Genomic DNA, 17,102 nt, shown 5'->3' on the forward strand with positions numbered 1-17,102 from the left:
TTTCACCGGCATTTCTATACAAGTACTGCTTCGTTGCACAAATACACACATTAGGGTCCTAAGAGTGAAACATAATTAAAGTACACTCTTCACCAGTTGACCATCAATTAGAGGAACCAACGGCTTTTAAGAAGAAAAAAGCCTTCCTATTATCTGAAAGTGTTTTAGTTGAGAATCCTGAGAAAAGTAATGTACATACTTCATAGACTCGATCAGAGTAACACCTTACTCTTCTGAGATTGTGCACTACCTCGTGTAAAGTCAGGACGTTCAACAGCTGGTCGGCGAACATGTACAATAACAGAGATCGGAATGGACAGAGAAAGAATTACTCGGATAGTAGGGACTATACCGGATCTCCGTTTCCCGATCCTCATGAGTTTGGCTTTCCATCATCAGGCTACCAAAATTTTCCGAGTAGTAACACTCGACCATCTTCTGAGATATTCTACAGACCTTACAGAGTAGAAACCCCGGTAGACTATAGGAGGAGTGAGTCAAGGGTAGGTCCATTTCTCAGGCAGTTTTAAAGCAATGTTCAACTCTCTATTGAGTTTGCTTTTATGTGAAGCAAGCGTAACCATTTAAAATATGTGTATACTAGAAAGGTATTTCATTGGCCCATGCTGAATAAAGAATTTCTGATTCACATCATAAATGAATTCAATACAAAACCTTGACAGGTTTTCTTTATACATAATTGCTATTAAATATGGCATGTCAAACGTAATATTTTATCTTTTTCATTTGTATTGTATAATTTTCCTTTTGTATTCTACATTTTTCTTTTGAATTGTATATTTTTTCATTTGTATTCTATATTTTCCATTTGTATTGCATAATTTTTCATTTGTATTCTATATTTTCCATTTATATTGTATAATTTTTCAGTGGTATTGTATCCCAGGGATTGTTTATTTTGATTTGTTACGAAGGATTTCATTAGTTAAAGACCCATCTCATGACCGTACGGTCAGTGAAAATGTAGGCGGAGCCTAATCTAAACAGATGTTATTTACCTGGAGTGACCATGGTCTACCAAGGAGTTAATTGCTATATCCCATGGCACTCAAAGAAATACACAGACACAGAACATGGTAGAAATCTACATGTCCATGCTTTTTTATAGTTTTGATATACACAGGACCTGTCTCATGGTCCTCTGCAGAGTTTCTGTGGTCATAGTGTTTGCAATGCAAATGGAAATTATACAATGCAAACCAAAAAATTATATAATACAAATGGAAAATATAGAATACGAATGGGAAATTATACAATATGAATAGAAAATATAGAATACAAATTAAAAAATTGACAATGCAAATGGAAATTATACAATGCAAGATGAAGATAAAGAACAGTGATTAATCTCATAACTCCTATAAGCAATACAAAATAGATAGTTTGGTAAACACGGACCCCTGGATATACCAGAGGTGGGATCAGGTGCCTAGGAGGAGTAAGCATCCCCTGTATCCAATGTAAATGAAAAATTACACAATGCCAATGGAAAATATAGAATACAAATGGAAAATTATACAATACAAATGGAAAAGATCAAATATTACAACGTTTGACATGCCATAATTAGACTACACGTGTACTAGTATGCAAAATTACGGAAGCGTGTTAGTGCCACGTTTTTACTTTTTATATTTTATATTATAGACTTTAATCTGTAAAATTTACACTTTAATCTGTAAATTTTATACTTTAATCTGTAAATTTTACGCTTTAATCTGTAAAATTTACACTTTAATCTGTAAATTTTATACTTTAATCTGTAAATTTTACACTTAAATCTGTAAAATTTACGTTTTTCCGTATATTACCACTTGGTTGCCCCGTTCCCGAGAAAAATATCCACAGTGTGCTCTCTCTCTCTCTCTCTCTCTCTCTCTCTCTCTCTCTCTCTCTCTCTCTCTGTATGTCTGTCTGTCTGTCTCTCTCTCTCTCTCTCTCTCTCTCTCTCTCTGTCTCTCTCTCTCTCTCTCTCTCTCTCTCTCTCTCTCTCTCTCTCTCTCTCACTTGACTCAACGAACTTGTTCAGATCAAGTACAAAAGCGATTTTTAATATTAATTTTTGTGCGTGAGGGCAATATACTATAAAACTGTTGGTGTGGCGAGGAAAGTAAGGTATATCGGTTCCATTTTTAAAAAAAACCAACAACACAAGAATATCAGTAAAACTAATGGATGCTCCCGAATTGAATCTCACCAATGAAATACTTCATATGGCGCATGACTTGCACAATGGTCAACAGCTGTTAGAATGAAGGGTTTTAATATATATAAGTATGTGCTGAGTGACCTTAACCTTAAAAAATGACCCCAAGGAATGACCTTCGTCTGACAGGACATTTGCCTATCACTTGTTTGCGTGAGATATGATCAATAGCTGTTCAAAAACTATTAAAAGAAGGAACTTTTTTTTCCTTATATAAGACGTATGCCCTGTTTAAAATACTCCCCAATTAAATTATCCTGGTCCATTACCTAACAGTACACAAGGAATGGCCATGATGTAAAACACGGTATGATTATCGTATAAGTTTTAAAGATTAAAGTGTAAAATTTACAGATTAAAGTGTAAATTTTACAGATTAAAATGTAAATTCTACAGATTAAAGTGTAAATTTTACAGTTTAAAGTGTGAATTTTATAGATTAAAGTGTAAATTTTACAGTTTAAAGTGTAAATTTTACAGATTAAAGTGTAAAATATAAAATATAAAAAGTAAAAACGTGGCACTAATACGCTTCCGTACCTAACAGTACACAAGCAATGGTCATGATGTAAAACACGGTCTGATTATCGTATAAATTTTACAGATTAAAGTGTAAATTTTACAGATTAATGTGCAAAATTTACAGATTAATGTGCAAAATTTACAGATTAATGTGTAAAATTTACAGATTAAAGTGTAAAATTTTACAGATTAAAGTGTAAAATTTACAGATTAAAGTATAAATTTTACAGATTAAAGTGTAAATTTTACAGATTAAAGTGTAAAATTTACAGATTAAAGTGTAAATTTTACAGATTAAAGTGTAAAATATATAAAAAAAATAAAAAGTAAAAACGTGGCACTAATACGCTTCCGTACAAAATCATACGTTCACTCAATCAGTTTCCGTTTTTGTGTTAAATCTTTGACGAAGAAAACGCATTGATTATTTCCTATTCACATGACTGGTAAATGATAAGAAGATGACCTTTTGCAAAAGATACTTTTTGAAGAGTTATCTGCCCTTCGTAAAAATAAGAAAATCTAATTTTCCTAAAATGTGTGCAGCATTAAGAGAAAGTGTATCTAACTTTTTAACAAAAGGTTTGTATGAAAATATTATTTCTTTTTAAAATATTTTGATCAAACATGCTTTCCCCCCATAGACTTCAATGTAAAATTCTAGGTGAAATAAATCGAGCATTGATAAAAACAAATTGAAAATTCCTACTGTTGATAATTTCATGTGACAAACCCTTCAAAATGATACCATGATTTCAAAATTCCCATCATATATTTACTAGATATAAAATATGGTCGTTATTGATTGAATACCTTAAGGTAGCTCATTACACTATATATATATTTTTTTTATTTAATGGCTCATTAAAACATTTCTTATAAAGTATGATTTCATTAGCGAAAGAGTGATACAAGCTCTCATTTGCTGTGATTTGGTGCATGATATGAATATCTAATAAAACATGCCTAAAAGATTCAGATATAAACGTTCTAACTATTTAGAAAAAATATTTATGAGAATTGAAAACGTTATTTGTTAATATATTCTAAATCTACGGATAAAATCTTCAAAAAACACGTCAGTTAGAAACAGATATATCGAAGAAATATATTATAAAAAGAAACTGAAACGAAATTAACAAATTTCAGATATAATACTTGCATTCAAACTATAAAAAAAAAGTACCGATCCCGAAAACTCATATAAAATACTTTAAGAGCTTGTATCACTCTTTCGGTGGTGAAATCATACTTTATAAGAGATATTTCAACGAGCCATTAAATAACACTTAAGTGTAATGGCTACCTAAAATAACGTACTGGTGATGGTACATGTTGATATCATGACTTGTGTTTTAATCCAGTTTGTTCTGCGTACGTCTGTGTTGGTTGGTTTCCTGTTGGTTGTGATTACTCGGGATGTATGATGTGGTCTGGGGCTTAATACAAACATCGCTATAATGAAGAATGCAGATGACATCACATCTTATTTTTACTGTAAAGTATGTGTAGCGGTCGTAAAGTCTCAAACCGTTCGTCTTAAGTTACTGTAAAACTAAAGTTCAATAAGAGGTGAGACAGCGAGATAAACTACATAATGCCGAGGTCTGTCACGTGGCTCTGTCATTCTGTGAACTGGACACACTACATAATGCCGAGGTCTGTCACGTGGCTCTGTTATTCTGTGAACTGGACACACTATATAATGCCGAGGTCTGTCACGTGGCTCTGTCATTCTGTGAACTGGACACACTACATAATGCCGAAGTCTGTCACGTGGCTCTGTCATTCTGTGAACTGGACACCGATGTTTTGTAGTGCAAGTTATATGCAGAATCTTCATTTAGCAAAACTCTGCGTGTTCATTTCTAAATCATACATCGATTACTGCTGCGATTCTTGTTACATGATTTTTAGATCATCACTGTTGCAGTCATTTAGAATACCCTTCTTTTTTAATTCGCTAATGATGCCTCCGGTCCACTCATTTACTACTTTAGTTTCTTTCCAATAAAAATGCTAAGATGATCAGAGGGTGGTTGCAGTTAATAATGGATATGCTTTGGAGATATTTTAAAATAGACGGAGGGTGTTAGCAGTCAATAACTAAGATCTCTGCTTTTTTGTTGCCACTGTGGTTAGAATAGCCATTTTTCGACTTTTTATAGCTGATACAGATTCCGATATTGAAGTGGTCCTCTCTTTCTCCTTATATCAAAATAATTGCAGGTTTTTGAAATTTCATGTTCAGCTGTGCATGGAGGAGATGAACTATTCAAAACCTCACGATAAATGGTCTGCCCATCGTTTCTCTGGTTATTTCTGTATAGGTTGCTTTGTTGCATGTATTTTTGTGGTATGACTCATTAATCTTGATGCTAGACTGTTGAGATTTCTTGTGTACCAGTTATGGAACACCACGTGGTACTTTCTTGTTATTTTGCTGAAACCTTTCTTTAAGCATGGATGACTTAGTCTCGATTACTTTTTATTTGAACCCACTTTTAGTGTTGATTGAAGCTAACATACTTTTCGAAGCTCATCGGTTACCATTTTCCATATACTTGTATTTACATTTCCAATGTTTTTGCCTTCGATATTTTTAGCCGAGTTGCGTAGCAGATATCGACTTTTAAATTGACGATGGATGGGTGTCCAGTCGGGCGGGCGGGCGACATCCACAATTAACTTGTCCGGTCTCTAACTTTCATACTTTTAGGTGCATCTTTGTGAAACTTACATAACATGATTACATCAAAAAGAGAAAGGCTGTTATTGATTTTGAGGTCAAAGGTCAAGATCACTTTGTCACTAAATGCCATAAATTTGAGCTTATCCGGTCTCTAACTTTCATACTACAAGGGGCATCTTTGTGAAACTTATATACCATGATCACATCCAAAAGAGGAAGGTTCTTATTCATTTTGAGGTCAAAAGGTCAAGGTCTCTTTGTCTCTAAATGCATAGGCTTGAGCTTGTCCGGTCTCTAACTTTCATACTTCTTGGTGCGTCTTTGTCAGACTTGCATATTTTGATCACATCCAAAAGAGGAAGGTTCTTATTTATTTTGAGGTCAAGGTCAATGTCTCTTTTTCACTATATACTGTAGATCTGAGTTTGCCTCTAACTTGTATACATGTACCTGCTGGTGCATGTTTTTCAGACTTCAAGTCCTGATGACATTCAAGATTCATGTTGCTTTTGAAATCCAAAGGTCAAAGGTCAAGCTCATTATCACACTAAATACCTATTGCGGCCATTCAAAGCTTCATACTTATAAACTATATTAAATACGTACATGCTTTACTTCGTGAATGAAAGTGTGCATAATATTATCGATTGACCATATTTACACAAATGTTCAGAACTTTGGAACAGGTGTCATCGAAACCTACTGGTCTGACCATAAAGTTATATGGATGAAGATATAATGTAAATAAATTATAACATTAACTTGTATTTCATTTTATGCATTAAGACATCCACAATTCAATGTACAAATCCTTTGTAAACTATGCAATTAATACAATCATATATATTGTCCACAGAGATTTTATAAAGCTGTATGACCCGATGTCCATGTATTATTTTTGTACATAATTACTTTAAAGCAGATTAATTACTTTATAAAGTTATTAACTTTCCCTTAATTACATGCTTGAAAACATCTGCATGTAAAAGAAAACAGTGCGAATATTATTTAGAAAGTAAATATAGTGGGTACATATATAAATCATCCCATAATAGACGTCTATAAATAGACCCATGCGCGTCAGGGGAATCCCAACATGATGTATTAACTCATACACAACTGTCTAGTTTTAAGGCTGAAAGAGCGTAAAACAACGAATTACTAAGAGGTATTTGATATTTTATTTCTATTAAACTTATGGTACGGTACTATTATAACAAAATACACAGCTTTACACAAATAAAGCCACCGATGATCTGAAAGTTTGAACTGGTCACGTGACTGTCACTTGAAATGGCAGTGACGCGGTTATTTGTAAACATCGATTTAAAATCAAATAATTTGGGTTAAAACAGCTGAAATAATTTATGATATGCCGTACAGCCTCATAACTACATACGTGCGATGATTTAATAGCGTTTTTACGAGATGGAAAAAAATATTGTAATTCGGACCATACAGCTTTAATAACTCATGATTTTACTTCAAAGTAAGTATTTTCCCTTTTCTTAAATGTTCTGTGTAACTTACTATTAATTTTTACTAAAACAGTGTTCACCTTCACATTCACAAATTAGGGTCATTCCAATGAACACATTCCAAACTGCAACTCGGCCATACGCATCTTTGATGCGTTTTAGCGATTTTTACCACCTGTAATGATAGCCGTTACCTCGTGAATGCGATACAGGTGTTAACAATCTGCGTATGAAACTTGATAAATATAGTATGACTATTTTAACTGATGGGAATTCCGACAAAACTGAAAGTAGAATGTAAATATAAAAAATGAATTTCATTTTTGAAAAAAAAAAACATGATGGTGTGAAACTATGAATTTGCAACGCTTCACATCGGCATTCTTATGTAAACCGTCACACTGCATGCCTTCTGTAAACCGTCACAGTGCATGCCTTCTGTAAACCGTCACAGTGCATGTCTTCTGTAAACCGTCACAGCGCGTGTCTTCTGTAAACCGTCACAGCGCATGTCTTCTGTAAACTGTCACAGTGCATGTCTTCTGTAAACCGTCACAGTGCATGTCTTCTGTAAACCGTCACAGTGCATATCTTCATGTATTTCAAAACTGAAATTTATTTCTTAAATATAATCAATTTGTGTTGATCATATAAACCCATCACACTAAAATTTTAAACATATGAAGAATAGCTCTTTCTTGTGAAGAGAATTATAAAAATGAGACTTGTTTAAATTGCTATGGCACCTTTGAAATAACGCTATATGAATTGCATTTACATACATATATTATATACATGTATTACTCATGCTGTAAATAGTGCACAATATTGTTTCTTGTTTTGACTCATCCCAGACTATATCAGACCTAAAACATTCAGTGGACTCCGATTTCATATCAGATCTAAAACATTCAGTGGACTCCGATTTCATATCAAACTTAAAACATTCAGTGGACTCCAATTTCTTATCAGACCTAAAACATTCAGTGGACTCCGATTTCATATCAGACCTAAAACATTTAGTGGACTCCGATTTTATATCAGACTTAAAACATTCAGTGGACTCCGATTTCATATCAGACCTAAAATATTCAGTGGACTCTGATTTCATATCAGACCTAAAACATTCAGTGGACTTCGATTTCCCTTTGGCTATGGTAGTTTAATTCCTGAAAGGTATACATGCCTTTGTTTACAGAGAATTGATGACCAGCCTGGACGATCGGATGACAGAGATGGAGACCACAACCAAGAATCCACGAAGCCCAGAAAGTCTCTCTCAAAGATCATCACTCGTTTTGCTGATAAAACAGCCATGCAGGGAGTGGGGTATATCACATCTGCAAAGTTTTGGTACTCTAAAGCTATATGGGTGTTTCTGCTGGTGGTAGCTATTGGTTGGATGATATTTCATCTCATTTATTTGATATCACAGTTTATAGAACTCCCTGTTCAAACTAAAATTTCTCTGGGATTTAGCAATCTTCAATTTCCTGCCATCACTCTTTGCAATATGAATGTTGTGAAGTTTTCAAGACTTTATGAAACATCCATCTCACTACAACAGATAGTTGCCTTAACCGATCCGAGTCGATTTAATCCAGGCGGTTCATCCGGGGTAAGTAGCAGGTTAAACATCCTCTTCCTTTGAGTTCTGTATGTTGTCTTTACTACCACGAAGTTCATAATCAGTACAAATTATAAGCTTGTTTTAATTAAGCTGCATGTACGTGCGTCCCCCGAAACCAAAGTATATTTCGAGAAAATGGACTGCAATGACGTCACTTGTATATTGTGTTTTTGACATTTAATAACGGGATTTTTTGGGTTGTGTTTTTTTTTGGGGGGGGGGGGTTGGGGGGGGGTTTGTTTAGGGTTTTTTGATTGGTTTTTTTTTTCTTTTTGGTTTTTGTTTCACTTGTTTTTTTTGTTTGTTTTGTTTTTTAATTATTATCATCATATTTATTTAATTATATTTGCTTTCGTACAATCAGGAATAACTTAGCTACGTCTTTTTTACAGGTACATGTAACATACAGGAGATATAGACTGACGTAACACAATCTTGCCCAATGAGCGCATGCGTAATGCTCTTAGTATTCTTCAAGCGGTGGAGATACCTCTTTTGTGAGACTTTGTTGAAAATTTAACGTCAGCCAAACGTATAGTTCAGATACACGGAATAGTACGTTTTGATGCGAGTTTTATAAAAAGAAAGTCCCACATATTCTTCACATAAACAACTTGAAGCCGTATAGTTCAGGTTTATCTTCGGCTAGCACGAAGTAGGAAGGTGTTATGATCAAATAGTTGTTTTTAAATCATTATCTATTTCATACAGTTTTGACATATTATGGATAAGTAAAAAGTGAGAGTTTGGGTATTGTAAATCTCCCAGCTCTCATCCAAGACCACCTTTTTATTATTCTTATATGCAAAATATTTTTTCATGTCATACAATACTCAATAAAAATATTAACCCACTAAACAATCTAAAATGAAATCTTAATCTGTATGTTTCAAATCTCTTCATTGCTTAACCAAATAGCACACATTCTCGTTTATGAAATGAAAAGAAGTTTTGAAATTCCCCGCTAAATATGGGTATGTGTTTATGTTCTAACAATACCTTGTTCAAAATTGTTTAACCCTCCGGGGAAGAGGTGAAAATACGGCAAACTTCATCATACTTTGTGTTTTCTCCATTTATCCAGGAGAATTTTTAATGTGAATGAAGAGCACTTACTACCTTATCTAACTCTATACACCGTGTCGCCTTAATCTCAGTTCAAGGTGTCTGTTCACCTGAGGATGAACTGTTCGGTCTGTAGATTTTCTTTAAAAGACACAACTTAAATATTTACCTACATGTAAGCATGGTATGGAACGCTTTAACTGCTTTTTGATGTCCCTTTGTTATGTAGTGATGTGCTTCTCTCATTATGCCATGTGCATTTATCATTATGTCATAAACATTTATCATTATGTCGTATACATTTATCATTATGTCGTGTACATTTATCATTATGTCATGTACATTTATCATTATGGCATGTGCATTTATCCTTATGTGATGTGCATTTATCATTATGTCGTGTACATTTATCATTATGTCGTGTGCATTTATCATTATGTCGTGTACATTTATCATTATGTCATGTACATTTATCATTATCTCGTGTACATTTATTATTATGTCATGTGCATTTATCATTATGTCATGTGCATTTATCATTATGTCGTGTACATTTATCATTATGTCATGTACATTTATCATTATGTCGTGTGCATTTATCATTATGTCGTGTACATTTATCATTATGTCATGTACATTTTTCATTATGTCGTGTACATTTATCATTATGTCATGTACATTTATCATTATGTCATGTACATTTATCATTATGGCATGTGCATTTATCCTTATGTGATGTGCATTTATCATTATGTCGTGTACATTTATCATTATGTCGTGTGCATTTATCATTATGTCATGTACATTTATCATTATGTCGTGTACATTTATCATTATGTCATGTGCATTTATCATTATGTCATGTGCATTTATCATTATGTCGTATACATTTATCATTATTTCATGTACATTTATCATTATGTCGTGTACATTTATCATTATGTCATGTGCATTTATCATTATGTCATGTACATTTATCATTATGTCGTGTGCATCTCTCATTATGTCATGTGCATTTATCATTATGTCGTGTACATTTATCATTATTTCATGTACATTTATCATTATGTCGTGTACATTTATCATTATGTCATGTGCATTTATCATTATGTCATGTACATTTATCATTATGTCGTGTGCATTTATCATTATGTCATGTACATTTATCATTATGTCGTGTGCATTTATCATTATGTCGTGTACATTTATCATTATTTCATGTACATTTATCATTATGTCGTGTACATTTATCATTATGTCGTGTACATTTATCATTATGTCGTGTACATTTATCATTATGTCATGTGCATTTATCATTATATCATGTGCATTTATCATTATGTCGTGTACATTTATCATTATGTCATGTACATTTATCATTATGTCATGTTCGTTTATCATTATGTCGTGTACATTTATCATTATGTCATGTACATTTATCATTATCTCATGTACATTTATCATTATGTCGTATACATTTATCATTATGTCATGTACATTTATCATTATGTCGTGTACATTTATCATTATATCATGTACATTTATCATTATGTCATGTACATTTATCATTATGTCATGTGCATTTATCATTATATCATGTACATTTATCATTATCTCATGTACATTTATCATTATGTCGTATACATTTATCATTATGTCATGTACATTTATCATTATGTCGTGTACATTTATCATTATATCATGTACATTTATCATTATGTCATGTGTATTTATCATTATGTCGTGTGCATCTCTCATTATGTCATGTGCATTTATCATTATGTCATGTGCATTTATCATTATATCGTGTACATTTATCATTATGTCGTGTACATTTATCATTATGTCATGTTCGTTTATCATTATGTCATGTTCGTTTATCATTATGTCATGTGTATTTATCATTATGTCATGTGTATTTATCATTATGTTGTGTACATTTATCATTATGTCGTGTGCATTTATCATTATGTCATGTGCATTTATCATTATGTCATGTGCATTTATCATTATGTTGTGTGCATTTATTTTTATGACATGTTCATTTATCATTATGTCATGTACATTTTTCATTATGTCATGTACATTTATTATTATGTCATGTGCATTTATCATTATATCATGTGCATTTATCATTATGTCGTGTACATTTATCATTATATCATGTGCATTTATCATTATGTCATGTACATTTTTCATTATGTCGTGTACATTCATAATTATTTGCTTCTCTCAGTATGTCGTATGAACTCACCATTATATTGTAGGTTGGTTGTATATTGTTTAATGTCCCTCTCGAAAAATTTTCACTCATATGGACACATTACCATTGCCGGTGAAGGACTGTAAAATTCAGGCCTATGTTTGGCACTTACGGCCTTTGAGCAGGGAGGGATATTTGTCGTGCCACACCTACTGTGACACCAGGCCTCGGTTTCTGCGGTCTCATCCGAAGGACCACCCCATTTATCCCCTGTTACGACAAGCAAGGCTTACTAAGGACCTATTCTAACCCGGGTCATGTGCATTTACCCACATGTATCTGAAGTGTGGAACATCCCCCCCTCCACCACCACCACCACTTCTTGGGGGGTTTTTTGTGGGGGGGGGGGGGGTTTTGGTGTTTTTTTTTGCAGCGATGATTTCTCCGAAATGTGTGGATTCCCTGTCTATCCCATCTCATTTTCAATTTATGTAATCGATTCACGCTTTTTATAATCTTTAAAGATTGGCCTTCTACCGATATGATAACAGGGGCGGATCCAGAAATTACTGTTACGGGGGCCGACACTTTATGAGGCAGGAGTCTGGGGGCCGCCTTGAGGCCCCCAGTGGGTCCAGGGCAAAACCCTGGTGGGGGACCAGGGGACAAAGCCCCCGGAAGCTCCCGGATTTTTCAGATTTCATAGGGCTTGAAATGTCTCCTATTTAGTCATTAGTACCATTTTCTATCATTTTTAATAAGGTGAAATTAATAAAAAGACGCAAATTGTAAGGATTTTTGGGGGGGAAAAGTTCTCCCAATAAAGTAATTCAAGAAATTAAAAGATTTTGTTATTTATTTCTCCGGGAGTGGAAGAAATTATTGCTTCTATTATCCTTTAGTATATTTTCCTAAACAAGTTACATGTACCACGATTTACCAAGTAAATTTGAAAATTTTAGAGGGGGGGGGGCTTAAATCCGCCATTGAATAAAATACACAAGGTAAAAAAACAAAAACTTGTAAACAAACAGGAGTGTCCGCTTCGGGCACATTATTTAAATAATTGAAGAGTTACTTTAGGAATTTTGATAAGCAGTAGATCAGGGAGATGTCATACTACAAGTCTCTTCAACTTAAAACCCATCTCATCTCTTTTATTTGTCACAATATTGTGTACATTCATCGGACAGGGCTTCTCTTCCACTGCCAGTCAAAGAGGAAGTCACAGAGTAGGAAATGAGTTACGCGTCGTGTGATTGGTCCGCAATGACACTAGGCTCGGGATTTTCGCGGACCAATCACACGATCCGTAACTCATACAGTGGTCATAAACATCTATATTTGGTTGCATAGTACATTAAGTCTAAATAAAAGGTGTGTCGTGTACTGTACGTATCAAAATGTATTTTGTTACAATTGATTGGTATTTTCTTCAGTCTGGCGCTTCCTTAGTATTGTACACGCCATAGTAATTGTTTTTAAAAGTTTACTAGATCGACACATCAACAACAAACCTATATTACTGGACATTTTCCCTCTTTTACGTCTTTGGATCTAACGACTAACGGGAAAAATGTTTTGCAGAATTTATTGACGCAAACGTTAACGATCTCAGTATTTACAAAAGTCTAAACGACAGACTTGGCTAGATTGGGTGCAAGTTTCTTTTCAATAAAACGCACATGTAGATAAAAGGTGAAGTTAACGAACATTGATCAATCTCATAACTCCTATAAGCAATACAAAATAGATAGTTGGGCAAACACGGACCCCTGAACACACCAGAGGTGGGATCAGGTGCTCAGGAGGAGTAAGTATCCCCTGTCGATCGGTCACACCCGCCGTGAGCCCGATATCTTGATCAAGAGTGATAGTCCTCATTTTTCCAAAACTTCTTCCATTATAGTTTTCAGGTGAAAAAAAAGCATTAGCTGTGAAAGTGATGACAATCTTTTTTTTTTTTTCTTTTTTTTTTGTCCTTAAGATAGCTCAATGGCATAGGACTAATAATGACTAACGAAACATATAGAGAAACCTAGTAAAACTACGTCATATAATCGATTTTAGTGTAAAGAATTATGAGATTGAACACTGTTCGTTGTCTTCACCTTTCATAAGGAAGAATTAGTCTTGCAAGACAACAACTATTTAATCATCAAAACCACATAATCATGTGTCTGTTTTAGGTTAAAAGGCGTTTGAAATGATTTAGAAATACTGAAATATATGATATAGAGCAATTTTCAATTAATTCAATTTTGGTGACAAAATGACAGCTAATGCCCCTTTACTGTTAATTTCGACAGAACCTAATGACAACATAGCATCATATAATGACAAACGCGCATCTCATAATGACGAAAACACATCATACAATGATATTTGATAAGCACATGACAAAATGATAAATGTACATCACATAATGAAAAAAGCACAGCACATAATGATATCATAAATGCACATAACATAATGATGAGTGGACATGGCATAATAAAAGAAATGTATCACATAACGAATGCACAGATTAGCACATGTAATAATGATAAATGCACGTGACATAATTAGATAAGCACATGGCATAATGATAAATGCACGTGACATAATTAGATTAGCACATGACATAATGATAAATGCACGTTATTTTATGACATAATGATAAAATAAAAATAATCCGCCATAGGAATTTTCAAAATTTTGTTTACTGCTTGATGTATTTCACTTAGAATTTTACATTGAAGTCTACAGGAAGAGCATGTTCTATTAAAATATTTTTAAAAGAAATTATATTTTCTTACAAAGCTCTGGGTAGAAAGTTACAAACACTTTCTCGTTATGCAAATATGAAATAAAATTAATCATTTACCGCACACATTTCTAGAAAAACATTTTCTTATTTTTACAAAGAGCAGACAACTCTTCAACAAAAGAACTTCTAATCATTTACCAGTGACGTGAATTTGATGAGTTTCACTTTCACCATTATTTAACAATAAACATTTATTTTGATTTAAATCCTTCAAAATTGTTCATCATCCTTACGTTGTATATTGAATCCCCTAAGGCGTTCCATACATGGAAAGTTTCTTTCTACCGTAGATTGTGTACGCCATTGTGCTCCCAGTAAAGAAAATAATTGACATAAATTCTTATTTCTTGTTAGTTTGACCTAAAAAGATCAGGCGAAATTTGTGAAATCATGTTAAATCAAGTCAATGTGTTCATGTTTCTGTTTTTAGAGAAAGAAGAGGTTTGTGGAGGATTTCGGAAACATCGATTTTGATAACTTTACGTATTATGATGATTACTACTCTGATCCCAATTACTCGGATGACGACTTCCGGGACGCCCCAAGAGATGACGTGTACGAAATGGAGAGCACCTTCAGAAACTTGTATCTCGCCATGCCGAGGTTTGCTTTCCATTGAACAATATCAGTGTTACAGTTAATTTTTATCATTATTGCGTTTTTACTTTACTTATACTTTTGATACTATTAAAGGGACATGGACACGATTTGAACTTTAAAAAAATTCAAATTTTGTTTTTCCATTTTTAATATTTAGAATGCTTAACTAGGGTATTTCTAATGGTCAGCAAAAATCGGTTGTTGAGGAATTGGGAGATACAGAGCTCACAATTCTTTTTTATGTGAACAAGGCTCGTGTTATGTTTTTGTTTACATATAGGCTAAATACCCCCCCCCCCCCCCTAAAAGTCTATTTTAATATTTTTGTTTTTCTTTATAATTTTAGTATCTTACTTTTGAAATTGTATTTTCAAATCTTTGTTTAAGGTTATGATTTTTATACTAAATTTACTTTAGTACATTGACAAGACGCGATGGCAAAGTGAACAGTTACAGCAGACATATTTCTACAAATCATATACAATGTACACTCGGAAACCCTTAAGACTTGAATAGTGGTGCTATTTTTATCATCCACATAGGAATAACATTTTGGAAGAACTTCAGAATAACTCGTTAGAAATAATTTGTATTTTGTTTTATTTTATTCCCAACTCCTCTTTTATTTTTTTACATTTCATTTTTTAAGTTATGAGTATGAAAATGAAAACATAAAATTGTTTTTAAAAATCGTTTAGAATTGAAATTTCAATCAAGAATATTCTGTTAATATGATTATCAATTTAGTAACTATGATTAGAATTGAAACTACAAACCACGGGTACTAGAAGTTACTGTAAATTTTATGTTTATATACATACAGTGCTTCTCACTGATGTGGAATAAGAATGTAATATTATTAAAGCGGCCAACATATTTGTCAATTAAATTCTTTTTTGTTGTTGTCGGAATTCATTCTAAAAATTGTAGTAGTTTCAGTACGCACACACACACACGCACGCACGCACACAGGCAGGCACGCACGCACACACACGCACACACACACACACACACACACACACACACACACACACACACACACACACACACACACACATATATATATATATATATATATATATATATATATATATATATGCAAAGATTCAACAACATTGAAACCAAGTTTTAAAACCTAACAATTAACATATACACAACCAGCAAACATTCCTCTTCATGCTCTGTTACTTAGATTTATAAACATTCCTCTTCATGCTCTGTTACTTAGATTTATAAACATTCCTCTTCATGCTCTGTTACTTAGATTTATAAACATTCCTCTTCATGCTCTGTTACTTAGATTTATAAACATTCCTCTTCATGCTCTGTTACTTAGATTTATAAACATTCCTCTTCATGCTCTGTTACTTAGATTTATAAACATTCCTCTTCATGCTCTGTTACTTAGATTTATAAACACTGAACAAAAAATGCTTGTCGTCATTCCCTTTACAATAGTTACAAAGACATCATTGACCTAAGAATAAATTTTGCAGCCCTTCACCGGTAATAATAACGTCTCAATATGAGTGAAAAATTCTCGAGAGGGGCGTCAAACGATATAAAATCAATCAATCAATCAAACCAATATCTGAATTATGAACTCATCTTATCGTCTGCATCACAATAAAGATCAACATTTATATAGATAGCTACGATTTTGTAATACGCCTGCCAGTCTGTCTGTTTGTTTTCGTATTGGGTTCATGTCTCCTCTTTAAAATGAATGTCAGTTGTATGATACTGTCAATAAGTTTTATTTGAGGGGGGGGGGAGGTTGTTTACGTGTGTGGTTTTTTATTTGTTGTTTTTTTTTTTTCTATTTTGCTGAAGTGTTTTCCGGTCGCTACACCTCATCTTCTCTCCGAATGATTAT

General features: G+C 33.3%; 1 protein-coding gene across 1 annotated transcript in view; it reads left to right on the top strand.

Moving 5' to 3' along the window:
* The first annotated feature begins 290 nt into the window (after positions 1–290).
* LOC125668993 (acid-sensing ion channel 1-like) overlaps positions 291–17,102 on the top strand; it is a 38,115-nt gene continuing 21,303 nt past the window's right edge. The window contains exons 1-5 of the mRNA XM_056161366.1: positions 291–503; positions 8,118–8,306; positions 8,487–8,537; positions 14,917–14,940; positions 15,057–15,229. Coding sequence (XP_056017341.1) covers positions 291–503; positions 8,118–8,306; positions 8,487–8,537; positions 14,917–14,940; positions 15,057–15,229 — 650 coding nt within the window. The remainder of the gene's footprint in view (positions 504–8,117; positions 8,307–8,486; positions 8,538–14,916; positions 14,941–15,056; positions 15,230–17,102) is intronic.

Source organism: Ostrea edulis, chromosome 4 (genome assembly GCF_947568905.1).
Source record: "Ostrea edulis chromosome 4, xbOstEdul1.1, whole genome shotgun sequence".
Taxonomy (NCBI): domain Eukaryota; kingdom Metazoa; phylum Mollusca; class Bivalvia; order Ostreida; family Ostreidae; genus Ostrea; species Ostrea edulis.